The sequence below is a fragment of the Erithacus rubecula genome (assembly GCF_903797595.1).
Source record: "Erithacus rubecula genome assembly, chromosome: 21".
Lineage (NCBI taxonomy): Eukaryota > Metazoa > Chordata > Aves > Passeriformes > Muscicapidae > Erithacus > Erithacus rubecula.
The window spans coordinates 141765-164002 of NC_136673.1; the positions used below are offsets into that span (position 1 = coordinate 141765).

Consider the following 22238-nt stretch of genomic DNA (forward strand, 5'->3'; position numbering starts at 1 on the left):
TGCAACTGTGATGGCAGAGCATATTCGACAATTGAACACCTTGCCTGGACTATCTGAGAATCCAATTACAGTAGGACTTCTGCAGGGAGAAGAACAACGAGTACCAATTGCCACTTCAATAGTACACCGCCGGCAGTACAGAACAACTCGAGATGCTGTGATTCCTATTCATAAGATGATCCGAGAGCTGGAGAGCCAAGGGGTGGTTAGTAAAACCCACTCACCCTTCAACAGCCCCATTTGGCCTGTGCGTAAATCTGATGGGGAATGGAGACTGACTGTGGACTATCGGGCATTGAATGAAGTGACTCCACCACTGAGCGCTGCCGTGCCGGACATGCTGGAACTCCAGTACGAGCTGGAGTCCAAGGCAGCAAGGTGGTATGCCACCATTGACATAGCAAATGCATTTTTCTCCATTCCTTTGGCATCAGAGTGCAGGCCTCAGTTTGCTTTCACCTGGAGGGGCGTGCAGTACACCTGGAACCGACTGCCCCAGGGGTGGAAGCACAGCCCCACCATCTGTCATGGACTGATCCAGACTGCACTGGAAAAGGGTGAAGCTCTGGAACATCTACAATATATTGATGATATCATCGTATGGGGAAACACAGCAGCGGAAGTGTTTGAGAAAGGAGAAAAAATTATTCAAATTCTCCTGGAAGCCGGCTTCGCCATCAAGAAGAGTAAAGTTAAAGGACCTGCTCGGGAGATTCAGTTCCTGGGAGTGAAGTGGCAAGATGGACGGCGTCAGATTCCTACTGATGTTATTAACAAGATTACAGCTATGTCCCCACCTACTAACAAGAAGGAGACACAAGCTTTTCTAGGTGCCATCGGTTTTTGGAGAATGCACATTCCTGAGTACAGCCAGATTGTGAGTCCTCTTTACCTTATTACCCGCAAGAAGAACGATTTCCACTGGGGCCCTGAACAGCAGCAAGCCTTTGCTCAGATTAAACAGGAGATTGCCCATGCAGTAGCCCTTGGCCCAGTTAGGAGGGGACCAGATGTGAAGAACATACTTTACTCAGCAGCTGGGAGCCATGGTTTGTCTTGGAGCCTGTGGCAGAAGGTGCCTGGTGAGACCCGAGGCCGACCCCTGGGATTCTGGAGCAGAAGCTACAGAGGGTCCGAAGCCAACTACACTCCCACAGAGAAGGAAATCTTGGCTGCCTATGAAGGAGTTCAAGCTGCTTCAGAGGTGATCGGCACAGAAGCACAACTTCTCCTGGCACCTCGACTGCCAGTGCTGGGGTGGATGTTTAAAGGAAAGGTTCCCTCTACTCACCACGCCACCGATGCCACATGGAGCAAGTGGATTGCCCTCATCACGCAGCGCGCCCGTATTGGTAACCCAAATCGCCCTGGGATTTTGGAGATAATCACGAACTGGCCAGAAGGTGAAGATTTTGGTCTCGCTGATGAGGAGGAGCAGAAGCAAGTGACCCGGGCTGAAGAAGCTCCACCGTACAACCAGCTGCCAGCAGATGAAACACGCTACGACCTTTTCACCGACGGTTCCTGCCGCATTGTGGGGATGAACCGGAAGTGGAAAGCTGCCGTATGGAGCCCCACACGACAGGTTGCACAAGCTACCGAAGGAGAAGGTGGATCGAGTCAACTTGCTGAACTCAAAGCTGTTCAGCTGGCCTTGGACATTGCTGAGAGAGAGAAATGGCCAAAGCTCTACCTTTACACTGATTCGTGGATGGTAGCCAATGCTCTGTGGGGTTGGCTGGAAAGGTGGAAAAAGGCTGACTGGCAGCGTAGAGGAAAACCAATCTGGGCTGCTGATGAGTGGAAAGACATTGCCACTCGGGTAGAGAAGCTCCCCGTGAAAGTCCGTCATGTGGATGCCCATGTTCCCAAGAGTCGGGCTAATGAAGAACACAGGCACAACGAGCAGGTAGATCAGGCTGCACAGATAGAGGTCTCAAAGACAGACTTAGATTGGGAACATAAGGGAGAGTTGTTCCTGGCTCGATGGGCCCATGATGCCTCAGGCCATCAGGGTAGGGATGCCACCTATAAGTGGGCACGAGACCGAGGGGTGGATCTTACCATGGACAGCATTACCCAAGTCATTCATGACTGTGACACTTGCGCTGCCATCAAGCAGGCCAAGCGGGTAAAACCCCTCTGGTATGGTGGACGGTGGTCCAAATACAAGTATGGGGAGGCCTGGCAGATTGATTACATCACACTGCCTCAGACCCGCCAGGGAAAACGTTATGTGCTGACCATGGTAGAAGCCACCACCGGATGGTTGGAGACCTACCCTGTGTCCCATGCCACTGCTCGCAACACCATCTTGGGCCTGGAAAAGCAGGTCCTTTGGAGGCATGGTACGCCTGAGAGAATTGAGTCAGACAATGGGACTCATTTCAAAAATAAGCTTGTCAACACCTGGGCTAGGGAACATGGTATTGAGTGGGTGTACCATATCCCTTACCATGCACCAGCTGCAGGTAAAGTGGAGAAGGAAGGGGGGCAGGGGGGCAGCAGAATGTTAATGTTTTAACTTGAACGTAACTAGTTTTAATAAAGAATCTTTAAACCTCTTTATTTGTCCTTAGGTTAATTCAAGTGCTCTCATATTGGTTTCCTCCAACTCTACAAAATCCAAATATCTTCAAAACTAACTGACAAAACCAATTTTTACAATATGACATATCTTTCTTATGATGTCAACAATATATGGTGACTGAAACAACCCTTTGGTTTCCTAAACTGTAATAAAAAGGAACATTTTTATGTTGCAAAGTTTCACTTTTAATTTTGCTAATTTCTTTGCATGATTCCCAGCAAGTTGTAAAGGCATATTTTACATTCATTCATTCATTCATTCATTCATTCATTCATTCATTCAAGTCTTTTTAAACCCAGAGCTAATAGCTAATAACCAAAAACTTCTATGCACAGCGAGTTCCATAATAGCAAATTTTTAGAGAGGTTCTAGGAAAATTGCAGGAATTCCCAGCTTTGAAATGAGAAACAGGCTTTAGATTACCAGGACCAGTATGTATCCATCCATCCATCCATCCATCCATCCATCCATCCATCATTCATCCATCCATCCATCATCCATCCATCCATCCATCATCCATCCATCATCCATCCATCCATCCATCCATCCATCCATCCATCCATCCATCATCCATCCATCCATCATCCATCCATCCATCCATCCTTCCATCATCCATCCATCCATCCATCATCCATCCATCCATCCATCCATCCATCCATCCATCCATCCATCCATCCATCATCCATCCATCCATCATTCATCCATCCATCCATCATCCATCCATCCATCCATCATCCATCCATCATCCATCCATCCATCCATCCATCCATCCATCCATCCATCCATCCATCATCCATCCATCCATCCATCATCCATCCATCCATCCATCCATCCTTCCATCATCCATCCATCCATCCATCCATCCATCCATCCATCCATCCATCCTCCATCCATCCATCATCCATCCATCCATCCATCATCCATCCATCCTTCCTCCATCCATCCATCCATCCATCCATCCATCCATCCATCCATCCATCCATCCAGCATCCATCCATCATCCATCCATCATCCATCCATCATCCATCCATCCAGCATCCATCCATCCATCCATCCATCCATCCATCCATCCATCCATCCATCATCCATCCATCCATCCATCCAGCATCCATCCATCATCCATCCATCCAGCATCCATCCATCATCCATCCATCATCCATCCATCCAGCATCCATCCATCATCCATCCATCATCCATCCATCCATCCATCCATCCATCCATCATCCATCCATCCATCCATCCATCATCCATCCATCCATCCATCCAGCATCCATCCATCATCCATCCATCATCCATCCATCATCCATCCATCCAGCATCCATCCATCCATCCATCCATCATCCATCCATCATCCATCCATCATCCATCCATCCATCCATCCATCCATCCATCCATCCATCCATCCATCCATCCATCCATCCATCCATCCATCCATCCATCCATCCATCCATCCATCCATCCATCCATCCCCGCAGCCCAGGCGAGTCCTGGGGCAGGAAGTGCCGCCCTCGCCCTCGATATCATGGTCCGTGCGGTCTCACAGCCCCTCACTCACAGCCCCTCACTCACAGCCCCTCGCTCACAGCCCCTCACTCACATCCCTTCCCTCACAGCCCCTCGCTCACATCCCCTCACTCACATCCCCTCACTGCCGCTCGAGCGAACAGCCCTCCCCACTTCCCGCTCCAGTCCGGCACTAGCGCTCTCTCGCGGCCCAGTGCCGGCGTGCCCCGAGGCCGGCTCCGGCTCCGGCTGCGGCTCCGTGGGCGGGGAGGGCTCAGCCGGGGTGGCCGGAGCACGAAGCCCCTCCCGCAGCCCCGCTGCGGCGGCGGCCCGGGGGCGGAGGCAGCTCGCCCGTCCAACCAGCGCCCGGCAGCTCGCCGCTGCTTTGCCTTCTCTCCCCCTTTCCCGGCCAGGATAAGGCTGCTACAAAGAGCAGGGGTTCAAATGAGGCTGCTCCGGGGCGCCTGAAGGGACGGCAGGCAGCGCCGAGCGCCCCGCGGGAAGGCACCGCTTCGGATGCGGGGCGCAGCCCGGCCTGACGAGGCCAGAACGGTCCTGTGCAAGAAAAACGCAGAAGAGGAAAAGAATTGCTCTTTCCCGAGTACGTCGCAGCCCGTCCCGGCACGGCACACGCGGACTGCGGCGGCCGAGGCGATGTCCCCGCGGCCGGGCCGCGGCGGCAGCTGCTGAGGGGAGCGGCCGAGGGTGCGGCGCGGCGGAGACGCGGTAAGGACGAGCAGCGCCGCGGCGGCCGCGGGGGCGCCGGGTCCGCACGGAACCGCCCAGCCAGGCTCCGCTAATCCGAGCAGCACTGGCCCTCGGATAAAGCAGCAAGCCTGCTTTTACTTCAGAAAACTGAAAAATACCCCCGAGGCCAAACAAAAACCCGTCACATATTAAAATAGAAGTTGTAAAGATCGCTGAGACATTACGGGCTAGGCAGTGAAAGCCTTGATATTATTTTCAAGAATACGATTTTATTTAAAAAAAAATCTTACTTATTTTTGCACGTAACTTTTATCTTCACGCTTCCCTAAACTTGCCATCCAAGAATTTTTCTAGGACATCCAATTTTTAAAGGACTGTCTGTCTTAAAAATTATGAAACCTCCATTCAGTCTTTTTTACACTCATGTCTGATTAGGGAGATACAAAACTTTCTGATACTTTAGCAGTCTATAAAGTAAATACTTGAAGTATTTCACAAAAAGTTAAATTAAAAGAGAAACTAGCATTTATGAGTACATTAATGTAGCATGAAAACTATTACGCGATCTAACTGCTATTTTTCACGGGTAAAGTTAGACACGTTTATTAAAATAGGAATGTGTTTAAAGGCTGCTATAGACAATGTCCATGCACACAGATGAGCACGCACAGTATGAGCACTTTCTGGTAGTGATTGGATTAAGTGAAAATAAGGTGAGGCCGCCGTTAAGGGAAGCAACAACAAAAGCAGTGCTTTCTTTAGTAATTACATTCCACGTCTATGACAGAACTTTAGTAAAGCACAAAGAACAACCCACAAACAGCTAAAATTCTTAGTAATCACAAAGAAAATGTGTGCTTCTTGTAAATGAAGAAGCTTTTGCCAAAACTTGAAGAAAGTTACAGAGAAACAAAAGAGACAATCTTCTGCAGTTTCTTGCAGCAACTGATAGTATTTCAAAACAAAAGTTCTCCAAGACCTCATGAAGACACTCTAGTTCTGAAGTCTTGCTTTAGTCATCCATTCCCCTCATTAGAAGAAGTATTACCTTCTAAGAGAACTGAAATTTTAGTTCAAGCACCAGTTAAGTCTTTAAGTGGGCAGAAAATCTGAGAAGAGAATGTATTCTAACACAAGTATCTTAAAGGGATTCATTGGTTAATGCCAGTGTGGCACTTTTTACAATGGGAGCAAGTAACTAGTGGTGAAACTGCAGAAGTGATTCCCTCCATAAGTCTGGAGTTATTTAGTTTAGTATCATGTTTTCATAACTAACTCTGTATGCTACTATGTGTCAGCCCTCTCCTATGAATTTACTTTAAAACTTAAAGCCCACCTTTAAAGTGTTTTCAATACATGTGGTGTACATATTACTGTGCTGTATTTTCACTGTGAATTGCTGTTTCCTTTTACAAAACAGAAAGTCACTCTCTAGGTTTTTCACAGCAATATTTATCACTTAAAAGTCAAGACATGAGTTTATTCTAAAAGAAACCCTGTAGCAGTTGAAGTCCCTCCCCTTAGAAAAGAGCAAACTTCACATTAAGTTTGAACATTACCTTCGAGAGGTAAGAATTGATAGGATAAATTAACATAAGTTCACAGAAGAAAACATGTGAAGGAGTAAAAACAGAGCGTGAGCTCTAAGAGAAGGGGCAGGGAGTAGGAAAGCAAGCAGATTCAAAAATTCATGCCTGCCTGTCTTATCACAATGGCGTTGTGAAATCCAGATCATATTACTGGCTTGGTTCCTGGAACATGCCAGCTAACTGTAAGTCCACAAACACTGGCTATCAAAGGATTCTGCAGAAGCAAAAAACTAAGATTTGTTAAAAACATGCAAAATCATGCCTTCTGATCTTTTCAGAGCAGGATTTTACATTTCAACATCCTTGCTTCATTTGCTTTTATAATGCAACAAAAATGTAAAACTGCACTGATCTACAAACACCTTTGAGTATCAAAGATTAAAGTATTTAACAGTGAAGATGTGCTAGGTGTTCACGCTTGTTCTTTAGAATGCACAGGTTATCAAATTATGTATGAACTAGGAATAAAAAACAGCAGTTTATAGCTTAAAGAATAAATGCTGTCATAGCTAATATTATGCCTTTTGTGAACGTGCCTTTCTTTGTATGCCTCAGTGCCTGAGGACTCTGCACAGAAGATGGCATATCAGAGGTATGGAGGAAAAGACAGCCCATCAAAAGGACTCCTAGCCTCATTTTATTAAACACAAACAGCACAAAAGAGCTGATTAATCCACAGAGCTGAATTTTGTAAGTGGTTTAGCATAGCTGAATGAGCTCATCTGTACACACGGTATCATTTTTTCTTCATAGTCAAAGCAACCATTTCAGACAATACGAGTGCTATGCTAAAGCATGTGTTTTATCCTTCTGATACGTGTATTTTTCACCTACTTGGGTATTCTAAAAGGCTTTGATGTGTGAGAGTAATTACAGTGCATTCTGGCAAACTGGACCTACAGGAACTCTTAATAATCCAGCCTTAATAAACTCTTAATATTCCAGACTGCAAGATCTTCCTCAGTCAGAGCAATCTGTAGAGATGGAAATAAATGCTGAGTGTTGGACCTTGCCTTTAATTAATCCGCTCTTGAATTAAATGGAAGTCACCTATTACAGAAAAAAAAAAAAACCCAATCCCCCCCGAAAAAAATCCAACCCACACCACAAAAATAAAACTATACAGAAAATGGAGTGAAGTATTTGAAAAAACTAACCCCCACAATCCTGAAATTAACTTCTAAGGTATGTAATATTCTGGGAGCCTTTTTAGGGAGGCTGAGTGACAATGATTATTGTAAAAACAACTTATCCCAAAGATACAATGACTTAAGTGGAGAATCCTATTGTATTTCAATAGCTTCTGAGTATTCTGCTTAAGAGTAAGCCACGTAGGAAACCTACTGCATCATTTTTGTTCACAATAATTATCATAGTCCAGTAAACTAGTTATGCCTCCTCGGTTCCCCAGCTGCAGCATACAAGCCGCTAAAATTTTTTTCTAACTTGTTGAAGTTTGCTACTACCTGCATCATGTATCAGGTTCCCACTATAGTTCCATAAACCAGTGTTTTTTCTTATCTTTGCAGTAAACTCAACTGCACTGCAATCCAAATAGCTACTCAAGTCCCCAGAAATGCTCTCATTATAACTACTGAGTTCTAGCACAGAAAATTGCCTACTCTGTATACGAGTCTCTAAGGGTAGTGAGAGTGAGTGTATCATGTTCAAAGCTGCCTTTCCATGGACCAGTGCATCACAATGTCACACCTATGTTTCTCTGGCTTTGCTGCAGTTGACTATACATAGAAATTTACTATACAAGAGCAGCAGCAATAAGCAATTCTATTGCTTTTACCTACTGGGATCTGCTATGGTCCTTATCTGGAGAAATAACCCATAATGCAATTCAGGACTTCTTAAAACTTCTATTCTGCTATGAAACCCAGGCAATTATTTTTCCCATTTGTCTTAGTTAAGGTTTTCCACACAAGATTCACACGATCATTATTTTGCTTTTGTACTTTTCCAGAATGCTACAGTACAGGTGATGTCTTGTGATGTCTCAGGTGTCAAAACCTTTCCTCCATAAACTCACTTGTAGTGTTAAGCAATAAATAAAGTTCAGTGCTCCATCACCATCCAGCAGTCTTCCTGATGTTTTAGCTCTACTTTTTGCAGGACACTGAAAAGCACATGTATGAAAGGGACGTAGTATAAACTCCTAGACACAAAATGCCAATCTCTCAATGGTTGACAGACTCAACATTGCAAAACCACTTGAGATTTAGACATGAGAGTGTTGACACTATATAATCAGGTTTTCATATACACATTACTTTCCAGAGTAATAAGTCAAATGTCTCTGTTATGAACAAATATCATTCAACAAAAAACAGCCAGAGCATTGAAAAGCTACTGGCAGCATTTTCAGATAAGCTTAATGATTCTATGATTGTAAGTAATATTTTTTTCATCTGATGGAGACAGACCTTCACTTATACACAGAATCCTACAGGCAAAATATTTCATAAAACCTGAAAGAGACAGTGAACGAGTCTCTTTAGTAAAAATGAGATCCTCTGAGGCATGGCATCAAAACCAACAAATAATGAAAAAAGGTATACAGTTGGGATTATCCAATGATGCACACTGTAAGCAGCTGAAACCCAAAAAGACCATAGTGCTGAGATTGCGACCTTTAATGCTGCCTCTTAAGGCAAGCTGATTGAAACTAGAAATGAACATTTGCCAAACATCATATTTGTCATGTATAAGTGTTTTTTACCTTCATAATTTCAGGATCATGGCAGTGATTAAACAATAGGTTGTGAAACATCTGCATCATTTTATATTGTAAAATACTAAAATCTTGTTGAAGTACATAAATTTCAAGATATTCATAACAATCAAAAGGTAACACATTTTGACTAATGAAAAGCTGCATATAAACAGGACAGAATAGAGGACAGAAAAAGCAAACAAATGCATCCAATATCCCTTTCAGAAAGCTTATTTCCTATTTTGTCACCAGATCATGGAAACATCCTTACTTGGGTAAACAATGTATGAGTAAGCCACCTACTTCCAATTACATGTACAGATAAGCAAACATCTGGTGTACAAGCTGAAAGTTTAACTAAAGCAGTCATGCTGGCTAGGAGTATAAAGCTGTTGCAATTATATGCCATACAATAATCCTGTCAATGCAGTTATACTGGCAAAAGACAAACAGGAAAAAAAAGTACTTTGCCTGGATAAAAAGTGCAATATACTGCCAAGTAGGACAGACATTTACGAAACCCCGAGGTTTGTTGCATCTGCACTAGGGCAAGTTTACCCCAACTCAATTGCCATGAAAAGTGCTTTTACAAGTACAAACATGTCTTGAACAGCCAGAATCTAAAAATGAAATAATGAAATTACTTCAATCTGATTAGAAGTTCCACTGATGTTTAAGCAAAATAATTTATTTTTAACTGTGCTTCATTTGCCTGTTTTTTGTTGGTATGCTTGTGTGTTAAAGTTTTGTCAGTAGCACGAGGATAAGAGACAAGCAATGCTGTATTTCCAGTAATTAAGAAAATTTGCTCCAAACCTGCAAGTGTATTTTTAGGCTGAAAAGTCTACAGCTGCCCAAGTAGAATTTTGCACTGGGAACAAATATGGCCTGAGTAATAGAGTTTCCTCCCAGTGCACTGAGAGCTAGTGGCACAGGGCAAGGGGAAGGGAGACAGAGAAACAGGAAGAACTGAGTGATCAGCAACCAACAAGTCAAGTACAAAGAATATCAGCAATTACAGGGCACAGGAGAAATCTGAAAGTTAATATCCTAGACATCAGATACGACCTTCCTCTTACCTGGGAAGAAATCCTAATGTCCTAAAAATCTAATGTTCTGCTACTCAGAAAACAAGGTTTAAAAAAGCATTATATCCTTCCTTAATATTGTTTCTCTGGCTTCCCTCCCTACTTTCTCCATTCCAGCAAGCTTTTTTATCCCTGAAAGATTAATTATTGAGAATTGTTCAAATAACCATGTTGTGAACTTCATTCTAATCCAACTGCAGAAAAGAAGGAATGCCATTTATTCATGTAGTCCTTCACAATATGCAACAAACAGGCCTCACTCTAAACACCTTTTTTTCAGGCAAAAAAGTACGGTCAGTAAGAAACTTAGACAATTATCATACACAGACAACAGGAAGAAGGACAGCTGATGACAGTATGGTTCCTGTTTCTACTGAAGCATTCTCTAACCACTGTCATTTTCCTTACACTGATTTTTCTTATAAGAAAAACATCTTAGAAAAGATGAGATGCAGGCAAGATCATGACAGAGAAACATTTCAGCACACTCTAATTATGCTGATGTCATTCACTGGTGGCCTGCTTCTGCAAACACTGGTCAAACCCTAGAATAGGCTTCCTAGAGAGGGGTCACCTACATAGTCAGGCAGTGGAACTAGATGATCATTAAGATGATATGTTATAATGAGGCAGATGAACTCTGTCCCATTATTTTCTTACACATTCTTACATTATTTTCTTAAAAACAGGAGAAAAATCTGTTAGATGGTGCTCTTTCTTCATCTCAGAGTTCCTTTTTTCTTCAGAAAGTATGGGCACCCCAGAGCCATACTCAAAAATATGAGATGCTGTGAAAGAAGTGAACTCTGGGAACAAAACAGTTTTTTTTTTAGTGGTCACAGTAAGTACACGTTTAGAGAGGGGAAAAAAGGATATTAAAATTCCAATAGTGAAATAAAACTATTTTACACCTATATGCAAGAAACATTTGCAAAACCAGTCATCTGTGCAGGAACACGAGGCCTGGAAAACTGCCAGGTTTTCCAAGTGTGACCTGCTGTGCAAATGCTGATTATGCAAGTTAAATCTGTCTGGAGTGAATTTACGTTCCCTATTTTCCAGGGCTCCAAATAGCATTGCTTTACTTACAGAAACCGTGTCAAACCCCAGATCTTCATTCGACACATTTTCAAGATTTTTGAAAAGTTCTGTACAGCACAATTCCTTTTTACTTGCAAAATGAAAATGAGTTTATTCTAAATAAGAAACTGAGGCAAAAGTATTTATCAAAAAAATTTGAGGAGGATTAAGTCCTGGCACTTTTGTTTGTATGTTTTACAGAAACATCTATGGTTTATTTAAAAAAAAAAAAAAAAAAAAGAATTACAACCATCTCTCTTCTCAGCATGAGTAATAAAGGATGCATATCCATCATTAGCTTGAAATTTTAAAGAAGAAATCTGCTAAGTCAGCATCTGCCTAGAATCATAGAACAGTTTAGATTGGATGGGACATTATCGTCATCTTGTGGAGCAAGTCTATTTTCAACATTAGATCAGATTACACATAGCCCTGCCTGAATCAAAACTTCATGTATTTCCAGGAATGGAAATTCTACCGCTTATTTGGGTGACTGCTTCAGTTCTCAGTCACCCTCCCAATGAAGTTCATTTTTTAATAAAACCCATTTTTTCCCTGAGGTAATTTTTATCCACCATACACTTCTACTGTACACTTCCAAAAAGAATTTCTCTTCTTTACAAACACCCATCAAGTAGCTGAACATGTCTTTACCTTCTCACCTGGAGGCTACACAAACCTGGTTCTTCCTGCTGCTCTTTATTCACCATGTCTGCCAGCCTGCAGCTATCCATGCTGGGTGTACTCAGCTGGACTCGCGTTTCTCACTGCTGTTACTATCACCTCTTCTTGTAATTTAAAAAAATTATTGTGCTAAAGATGACAAGACAGTAAGGTGATAGATACTTAAATACCAAATGATTATTCCATGAGAAATGTTTTACAAGCCAAGAGAAACAGAATGGCAACACCACCTTGCTTAAAAAGTATCTGTCGTTATAAACTGAAAAAACTCCGTACTGCCTTTTTCATTCATTTTATTTAAGAAAACTAGGATGCATATACACATAAGTATTGAAAATCAACAACAAAAAAATTTTAGAAACACATGATATCAAAGTGGTACACGGGTATTTCTGGCAGCAGTGACAATGCTAAGCCCATGTTTCCAAGTCTACGGTTGTCTACAAAGTTCTAGTGTTGACTTATTTTTTGAAAGATTGTGAAGGCCTCAGCTGTCCACCTTCAATATGAATCTGCATGGAGAACTAAGTTAGGGTAACTGCACCAAAGGGCAACTGCTGTAGTATGCCAGTAGACACTACCAGCTGATTTGGATCTCCGTGCATCTTCACTGTGCACCATGCACATATGCAGCTATTTTTTCCCCTTTCAAGAAGGGACTCTGAAATGAGGTGACTACACTGAGAGTAGAGACAGTGTCTCCAGTGAGAGTCACAGTAAATGTTTCAGTTGTAAATTCTGCTAGTCTAGAAAAATAACAGATTTTACTGCCAATAATATCTGAGTAGTAGAGTTTTTAATTTACAGTTATTAAGGACCAATATAATTTAAGTTTTAATTATTTTTTTTTTTTTAAGCAGTGGAGGTCCAATACTGATGAATAAGTAAAACTGCTACATGTCACCTATGGTGAATCTCTTGCAATATATATATATATATCTGCAGTTATAAAACATTACAAATTAACTGTTAGACATTTCTAGAACTTTTAGCAGCATTAATACACATACTAACTTACATTCTATTTACATTTAACAGTTGTATTTGTAATTGTAATAAATGGAAAGTGTAATTAATATTACAATGAAAATGCCAATCTTGAAACATTTGTGGTACTTGCCTGGAAGAAAGGACACTTTAAATCCTTGTACTTATTGCTTACTTTCTTACGGTTCTTGGCAGGCTTTAGATGAACTAGGAACTACAGTTCTGACCATAGAAAGATACTCCTCATGATGTCCACTTTAGTCAACAGAAGTTAATGCTGGGCAACAAAAACACCTAATTTGTACACACAGTTGCTATGTACTATTTTGTAAGTTTTAGAAGAGATTATCACTTGTAAATCCATACTGATTTCCTCCTTGTTACTTACTGTTAAATTTATTTTAAAACATATTTTAGGAAGTTCTTTGCAGAAGAATATTTGACCAGAACTAGAGGATCATGATGACAACAAGATTCATCTGTTTAATGCTAATAACTGTTGTGGGAGTTACTACAAGTGAAACACAGGAATTTGAAGGCAATGACAAGGAAAAGGCTCAAGAATTCATTTATACGAACAGATATAAGCGTTCCAGTGACACACAGGACAAATGCACTTACACCTTCATTGTACCTCAGCAGCGAGTGACAGGTGCCATTTGTGTTAATTCTAAGGAGCCTGAAGTTCTGCTTGAAAACAGGGTAAATAAACAAGAATTACAGTTACTTAACAATGAACTTCTCAAACAAAAGAGACAAATAGAAACTCTCCAGCAACTGGTAGAGGTGGATGGTGGAATCGTTAATGAAGTTAAACTCCTAAGAAAAGAGAGCAGAAATATGAATTCTCGTGTCACACAACTCTACATGCAGCTATTACATGAAATTATCCGAAAACGTGATAATGCCTTAGAACTTTCTCAACTTGAAAATAAGATTTTGAACCAAACTGCAGACATGCTGCAGCTTGCAAACAAATACAAAGACTTAGAGCACAAGTATCAACATTTGATGTCAATTGCCAATAATCAGACAATAATAATTGCCCAGCTGGAAGAACACTGTCAAAGAATGCCATCCATAAAGCCACTGCCACAAACTCCACAACCACCAATTAAAGTGTACCAGCCTCCTACTTACAATCGCATTAACAACCAGATATCTACTAATGAGATTCAAAGTGATCAGAACTTAAAGGTTCTGCCACCTACCTTACCAACCATGCCTGCAGTTACTAGTATTCCAACTTCAACTGATAAACCATCTGGTAAGTAGTATTATTGATACATTTACATTAGTTTATGCTAATATGCAGTGGGCAACATTTTAACTGTAGTATCAAAAATGCAGTTACAATTTATTCAGCTAGTGAATTTTACATACATGCTGTAGTAGAAACACAGAAAGAAAGCAAAAAAATTAACTGTGAATGTCTAAGATGGACATACTAGCCCCACAGATTTTTCTCATGTTACTTTGCCAAGACAAATTGATCATTTATATGACATGTATGAGATAAAGGACTTCCAGAAAAATCTTACTAATGAAGTAATCTCAGTTTTACTGACCTTTGCTCAAGACTGAGCTGCTACTGAGCTGCTGTTCTTAACATCTGAAGGAGTTTGTGTAAATGTGTGAAGTTATTACAAGTTTGTTGATCTAGCACCTGGTAATGTGCTTGTGTAATTAAAGAAGAAATACGTATCTGCTCTGTACCTTATATGGGGCACTTGTGCTCTGGACAGGAGCAAATGGAAGCAAGTGGTAGAATAGTAAGGGGATATTATACAGCCCTTATTAAGAGTCTTAGGAGTTCTGCCACAAGCAATGATGTGAAATCACATTAGAGATCAACTGATCTACATGGTAACAAAATAACAGGTAAAGAATTCTGTTTTACCTAGGGTCTCACATTTGAAAACAAACAAACAAACAACCCAAAACAGTTTGGGTATGTGTTTCACACAAGAAAGGTTTGCTCTTCACCCTTCACGCATACCTTCTTCAGAAAAACGAGAGGCACAGATCTCTGAACTCAGAGCTGACTGAAATACAGCATTGCAGGGGAACTTCACTCAATACATTTCATAGCTATTTGCAAAATATTCCAAAAGACATCAACAGACTTGTTAGGATTATCACATAATGCAACTGCCACATATCAAAAACCAAACCAAACAACCCCCATATTGCTTCTCCATGGAAATACTCACAATGAAAGAAACTTAATCAAGTAAGCAAAGTCTCTTAAGTCCTTGAGTCTCTAAAACATTTTGCTACAAAGCAGTATTTTCACAGAATTGCCAGAGATAGTGCACCATAGCCTGCACTGCAGCATGCAAAACTTCTGCCAGAAATATGATTCCAATGAACTATGTAAAAATTGGGGATCTAAAAAGCTGAATTTCTCAATGATAGAATCAAGGTCAAACTTACCGTGTTGTTTTCTAAAGGAAATTCTCACTTATCTATGAAGTCATTCATATTTAGTTTCTTTGATGATATAACTGATGGCAAAAGTACCAGTACAGCTGCCTTATTTTTTTAAAATCTACCTTTATCAGTAACTCATTGTGAAATATTCCAGATATAAAGTTACAATAAAAGAATCTGTTTGATAACACTTGGTGGATACTTATCCTTTAATAAAAAGGAAAAAAAAATATGCTAGTCAGTGAAACCAATCTAGTATAAAAAGCTACCAACTCAAATACTGCCTTGCATTAAATAAATGCTCAACAGCAGCTTGATGCAGAGCCTTTCTGTTTTGACACAGGACCCTGGAGAGACTGTCTACAAGCATTAGAAGATGGCCATGACACAAGCTCCATCTATCTTGTAAAACCAGAAAACACAAATCAGCTGATGCAGGTCTGGTGTGACCAACGGCAGGACCCTGGTGGCTGGACGGTCATTCAGAGACGGCTGGATGGCTCTGTCAACTTTTTCAGGAACTGGGAGACATACAAGGTTAGGATAAGAGAGCTGATTAATGTTTTCCACCCTCTAAAACTTACTGTTGGAGTTAATTTAAAGGGTGATTTTAGAGTCTGGCCAAGAGCCAACTTGAAAAAGAACTTGTGCGTTTACCCTTCCAGAAGAGGAAGTCTCTGTAAAATAAGTTACTGCAGTTTTCTGCTTGAGAATACGCTCAGATTTACCACTAACACAGATGCAGGACATTAACATGCTGCTTCTCTTGCTTCCTCTACAGCAAGGATTTGGTAACATAGATGGAGAGTATTGGCTTGGACTAGAAAACATTTATTGGTTAACAAATCAAGGCAACTACAAACTGCTCATAACAATGGAAGACTGGTCAGGTCGAAAAGTATTTGCTGAGTATGCCAGCTTCAGGCTGGAGCCCGAGAGCGAGTACTACAAGCTGAGGCTGGGCCGCTACAACGGCAACGCGGGAGATTCCTTTACGTGGCACAACGGCAAGCAGTTCACCACGCTGGACCGGGACCACGACGTGTACACGGGTAGGGCCCTCGCAGCCGCCTGCTGCTTCTGCCTTCACATCCTCACCTTACCCCCCTTCTCTATCTCTTTTTGGTTTTTAAAAAAGGAAAGGTACTTATGGTCATACATACAAAAAAACCCCAACAAAGCAAAAGGTATTGCACTTACAAACGTGTTTGTCATTTAGTGCCTTAGGAACTACAAGCCGATGTGTCAACACTTATACACACTTATGCCAAAACTACACGTTTTTACACTAGTCAAGGGTCTGTAAAATATGCTATGAAGGGTTATTTGACACAGTAACACATACTGATTTTCAGGCAAGAGAAAGTAACCAGAAGGATTCTCTCTGTAGAACCTAACTCCTTAGCTGGTTCCTGAGGAAGCCCAAGTTCACTTCATACCACAGGATTTCTACGTTAAACACACAGTTACTAAAAAAAGTCCAGAACAACCAACCAACAGAACAACCACATTTTGTACTTAGCCTGCTTGCTTTAAGACTTTCCATTTGCTTCTCAGCCTGAACTGGAGCTCTCTTTTGCAGGTAACTGTGCTCATTACCAGAAGGGAGGATGGTGGTACAATGCATGTGCTCACTCCAACCTCAATGGGGTCTGGTACCGGGGAGGACACTACCGCAGCCGCTACCAGGATGGCGTTTACTGGGCGGAATTCCGGGGAGGATCATACTCACTAAAGAAAGTTGTTATGATGATAAGACCTAACCCTAACACATTTCACTGAAATAACTCTTCTCTTGGTTTGCTTTGTTCTAAAAATCACATAAAGCTACGATGTTATTACCAGGAATCCTCTCTTCAGAAATGAGGAATGTAAGATACTGTACATTTATTGGTAAGATATGAGGGCTTGTGTATTATATTTTCAAGAATTATCCCAGGAAAAAGAGCTGAAGAAAATAACATTCAAAACACCTCTTGGTAGTATTAGAACTTGCAGTTTAGATGAAAACTGTAGGTAAGCTTCCTGGTTTTTACTCCCTGTAAATTAAGTCTGGAGGATAAAAATATTGCTACCACATTTAAGTATTTTTGTATGTTATGTATAAATATTCTCAAATACAGGAAATATTACAAAATGTACAGCAAGAGTTTTATTATTATTATTATTATTATTATTATTATTATTTTTGTTGTTATGATAAGCAATCATTTGACACAGGAATCATATCCCTTGACCTATGTAGCTGGTATGTGTACATTAATGTGATGATTATGTAATCTTTGTAATTACCATGAATGAAGTTAGCACTATATAATTTGAGAGCAGAAAAAAATATTGTCCTGATAAATCTGGCCTTTTTCACCATTAATTCAAATATTTTAGATTAAAAACACAAATTATTTTTCTTACCAAAACAAACTACCTACTTGCATATGGACCAGATTTATAACAGGCATTATGTGCTCTATAGCCAAATTTTTATACCACACAACTTTTACAATCCTTTGCACCTGACTGCAGTGATTACCTGCTGTGTAGCCTCTGTAATCAGAAATGGCTGGATATAAATTAAAAGGTCTATCCAACTTTGCAGGCAAATGATGGATACCAATTTATAAGCTATTTAATAGCCTTAGCCTTTACTTAAAAATTATATAGAGAACTTATCAGTAGCAAAAATAAGCTATTTTTAACATTTCACAATTACACATATTGCTGTCAAATTATTAAATAGATTTACTCATTTATATTTAGAGGTCAATTACACTTATGAAATATAGACTGGCTTCTGACTGGTTTCTGTAACAGATTGTTAACACACCCATTACAAAATAGCAACTACTACAAAAAATAAAAGTTAAAGAATGCATAAAGAAGCAGGGTAAAAGCCTCTAAAGGTTCAACATATTTTTGATCAGTCTGTACCACACAGAGTGTTTGCATACTTTTCCCTTATAACCTCTGCACATCTTTAGCACAGTATGTGTGATGTAGCATGTGTTGTATAGAACTGAAAGTAGGGTTTTCAATATATTAGATTATCCCTGTAATATTTTAACCCTTAATAAAGTAACAAGTGTAATTTTGACACGTTGAGATCTCATCTTGTTGTAGTTCAGATTAACGTAGAAATACTCACAAATACTTTCATGAATGAAAGAAACTTAAGAGACTCTGCTTACTTGCTTTAGTCCTTGAGTCTCTAAAGGAGCAGAGCACAAAAAGCTTCCTGAAGTAACTATAAAATATAAGCTGAATTTCTGTCTCAAAACAACTGTTGCATGTTTAAACAGTACTTTTAAACATAGTAAGGAATATATTAGTCTCTCCTATTAGGTTGGAAAAATACCAGTAGTTGTCTCCTGTATTCATCTGGTTACACAAAATGTCCAAGTGCACCTCTCAGAATGCAAGGAAAGCCTTACTTTGCAAGGACAGCAGCACTGCCTAGTCCTTGCCATCAGCAGGGAGAGGGTCTCCCATGTACAAAACACAGGATACAACATATATATGCAGGAGGGTTCAAAGTCTCAAAGAGACTGGCTCAAGATCAGCACACTTCATGTGCACCCTCTTCCCCTAAGAAAAGGATATGAGACTGAAACACTGCCCAGGCTGGCTGTCAAGGATGATGCCCAGTGGCATCTGAGCAAGGCATGATCACGCAATCCAAGGACTCTGCCTTTTGAAAGAGAGGCAATTGAAGATTTACTGGGAAGGCAACAGATAATGACTGAAGTCCATAATGTCAGGAGCAGCCTCAAGCTGTGTAAGGAACAAGGTAAGAATTACCATGTTCAATTCAAGCAAAACAGTGTGGTGGCACCGGACAGAGTTGAAGAAATCCAGCTGGGTGCTGTGCATACAAACTTCCACGTGTTTAAAGGGAGAGGGCAAGTGCTCATGGAAGATAAATCCACTGAGGCATTAGGGGTTGGCATGATACGAGGATGGCAACTCTGGCCCATGAAGGCTAAGCAGAATCCTTGAGTTCCTGATCCAGAGTTGGCAATTTAAAAACATTTATTCTTTTCAGCTGCAGTTTAGTGTCTGACTAAACCACTCATAAAACCGGGAAAGAGTTCATTACATTGGACTACTTTCATTAACAATAACCTTTGTGCAGAAGTATTTCCAGGTGAAAAACTGACCAAAAAACCAATTCATGAAATGGCTACTTGATACATGTCACAAAAGAAAAGGAGACAATATCAAGACTAGACAGCATTTTAACTGTAGGTCTCCCTTTTACTACATCTGAGCATTGAATTAAACATGTATTTATTCAGCACCTGAGAGAAAAACTCCTTCCAAAAGTATGTAAACATATGTACAGCCTAAAAATCTGAACCTGACCTAATTTTTCCAAATATGAAATGGAGCGAACCATTCTTCTACATACAGTGCTCTTCAGGTGCCCAACATGGTACAGGAGCACTCGTCTGTCAAGGAGCTACAGATAAATAAGGTAAATGTTCACACTCACCTAAATACGGAATTGTAGGAACCATTTTTAAGCTTCTGATGTACTCTCGTGTCCTTTTATAATTATCTTCCTTAGACAGTAAATAGTCTAACTTCTCAAAGGTGGTCTTGTCTTTCCGATTCAAAAGCTACAGAGAAAATGGAGATCGTAAAATTTTCAAAGACAAATCCACACAAAACTAACAATTAATAACTTGTTGAATTGTCCAGTGTAAAAGAAAGCATAGTCTAGTTAAGCTTAAATATATAATCATCATTCAAAGTATCACAATGTTTGAAAACATGCTACCTGTTAAAAAAAAAAAAAAAAAAGCCAATTCAGTCTGTCTTAAGCTGTGAAAAACCACAACCATTATTTCTTCCTAATTTGTCAGTGATTCTCATTTGCTACACGAGTATTAAATTTTTAGAGAAAAAAATGTTATAATACAGTCACCAACATTCTCAGAAGAGTTGCTAAAAATCCTCTGAATGTACAAGTACAAACAGCAATGGAAAATGCTCTAAATAAACGCAAATTGTGCCATTTCAACAGTATCTTATTAAAAGCATAACAAAACTTCTCGGAAAAATAAGTATATGGAAAGTAAATTATTATTATATTAAATCCATGTTTTCTATTTATTAGACTTACTACAGAAAACCAGAAAAACATTTAGGAATGAAAAATCCTAGTCACAGGGGACTGAAAAATAAATATAAAATACACAACTGGAGCTAGAAGAACACATTTCCTGTTTCAGCTGGTTTAAGAAACCCCAGCAATATTTTTAAGATGGTTTTAAAAGCCAATTGAGATGGAGTGGGTGGAGAATTATGGCACTGTACACTGGCTTCCTGCAGGTGCCCTTTCTGACAACCGACAGCTGCTCCATAGCACATTCTTTCATACACCTTTTTCTCTGGAAAATTACAGTTGTTCTATTATTTAGCTTGTAAGTCTAGCTGTTCATAAAAAAATAATATACAAAGGATAAAAATTAGTATATCAGAATAATTTTGCTGCTTTCTTTTTAGCAGCACTGAGAATTGCTTGAGGCCCTCCCACTGCAATGTATTATATTTCTGAATTCTTGTGCCTACAAAGAGCCCGTGGCACTACTTTAGGTCTAAGTCAAATCAGTCACATACTTCATTTCATACATGAGCAATTTTCCCTATTTATTTCCAGTTTCATCAAGCTCCTCAAAATATCAGGCACTTACTGTTTTATTAGACTATAACCTTATTCCGAGCAATTAAATAATAAAATAGTTGCAAGCATTTTAAAAGCTTGATAAACTTATCTAAGACTTATGTACAGACACCTTTATTTATAAGCTCTGAACATTCAATGTGATCCATGGTGTGTGGAATGCTTAATTGATGAGAATTACCCAAACCTTTGTACAGTTAACTATTACATAGAGTAGTAACTTATAATTGTGAATTCTTCTTTAAAGGACTATTTAATTTACTCTAAGTTTTGCTAAGAAATTCTGCCTTCCAGAGCCTGAGTTTCTGAAAACAGAATTATCAATGATTTCAGTTTCTAAAATATATAAAAATTGAAAGGCATCACACAATAATCACAAAATTAATGCTTGTATATTTGTTACATGCCTTTTTCCTTCCTTTTAGGTAATGCATTAAACAATAAAATATGTTTGGATAAGGGGACACTGACACACGTTCTGTACAAGGCTGTGATAAGGTTACTTATCAACAGAAGTCTTCTTGAGCATATGATCAGTGGCTTCCAGAACACACAGGAAAAAGGAAATTTACAGCAAAATAAGTGCAGCTGAAACAACTTTTCACAAAACATGTTACAGACTACTACTTCTCCTACCACAGTACCACAAAAATAAGAACACAAAAGCATCTTCCTGCAGAGTTTTCAATACAACAAACTCCAAAGAACCTCAGAAATCAAACAAGAGAGAATGGACAAGGATCAAGGCAACACTTACAGCCCAAGTTTTGGTCAGCCTGAAGATAGGTGCACTTTGCAGTGCTGAGACCACAGACATAAGAGAATGAAGATTATTCAGCTCCAGAAGCTTCTGAAAAAAGGGAATTACAGCTTTTAGCACATTGGAAAGGGAAGCAGGTTGATTAATATCAAAGTTGCATTAGTAAACCATGACATTTTTCATTAATAAAATACAAAGTTTTCCTCTATGACTGCAGACAAAATATTATCCAATGCTGTTATGTGCAAGACTCTTAAGATCTCTTTAAAAGTTGCCAATTTTGCAAGCATAGCCATCAATATAATAGGCATTTCAGTTTTGAGAATACAAACAGCATTTGATTTCAGTCTGTTATTCCTTCTGGAACAGAAAATAGCAAAAAAGTATTTGATGCATTGTTCTTGAAAATCC

The 22238-nt window shown here is 39.9% G+C and overlaps 2 protein-coding genes across 23 annotated transcripts in view; one reads left to right on the forward strand and one right to left on the reverse strand.

Annotated features, from left to right (window-relative positions):
• The window catches only part of RALGPS1 (Ral GEF with PH domain and SH3 binding motif 1), an 89973-nt gene that overhangs the window by 51628 nt on the left and 16107 nt on the right, over nucleotides 1–22238 (reverse strand). For all 22 annotated transcript variants that reach the window (XR_013776599.1, XR_013776600.1, XM_079324369.1 and 19 more), the window contains 2 exons: nucleotides 21825–21917; nucleotides 19874–20000 (listed from right to left, as the gene is read on the reverse strand). Coding sequence is in view for 20 of the 22 variants with exons in the window: in XM_079324369.1 (XP_079180495.1) it covers nucleotides 19874–20000; nucleotides 21825–21917 (220 nt within the window). In the remaining 2 variants the exon portion in view is untranslated. The remainder of the gene's footprint in view (nucleotides 1–19873; nucleotides 20001–21824; nucleotides 21918–22238) is intronic.
• ANGPTL2 (angiopoietin like 2) lies at nucleotides 13362–17525 on the forward strand. The gene is made up of 4 exons (XM_079324374.1): nucleotides 13362–14218; nucleotides 15728–15921; nucleotides 16166–16436; nucleotides 16967–17525. Exons 1-4 carry the CDS (start codon nucleotides 13411–13413, stop codon nucleotides 17164–17166), a joined length of 1473 nt encoding a protein of 490 aa, XP_079180500.1. The 5' UTR covers nucleotides 13362–13410; the 3' UTR covers nucleotides 17167–17525.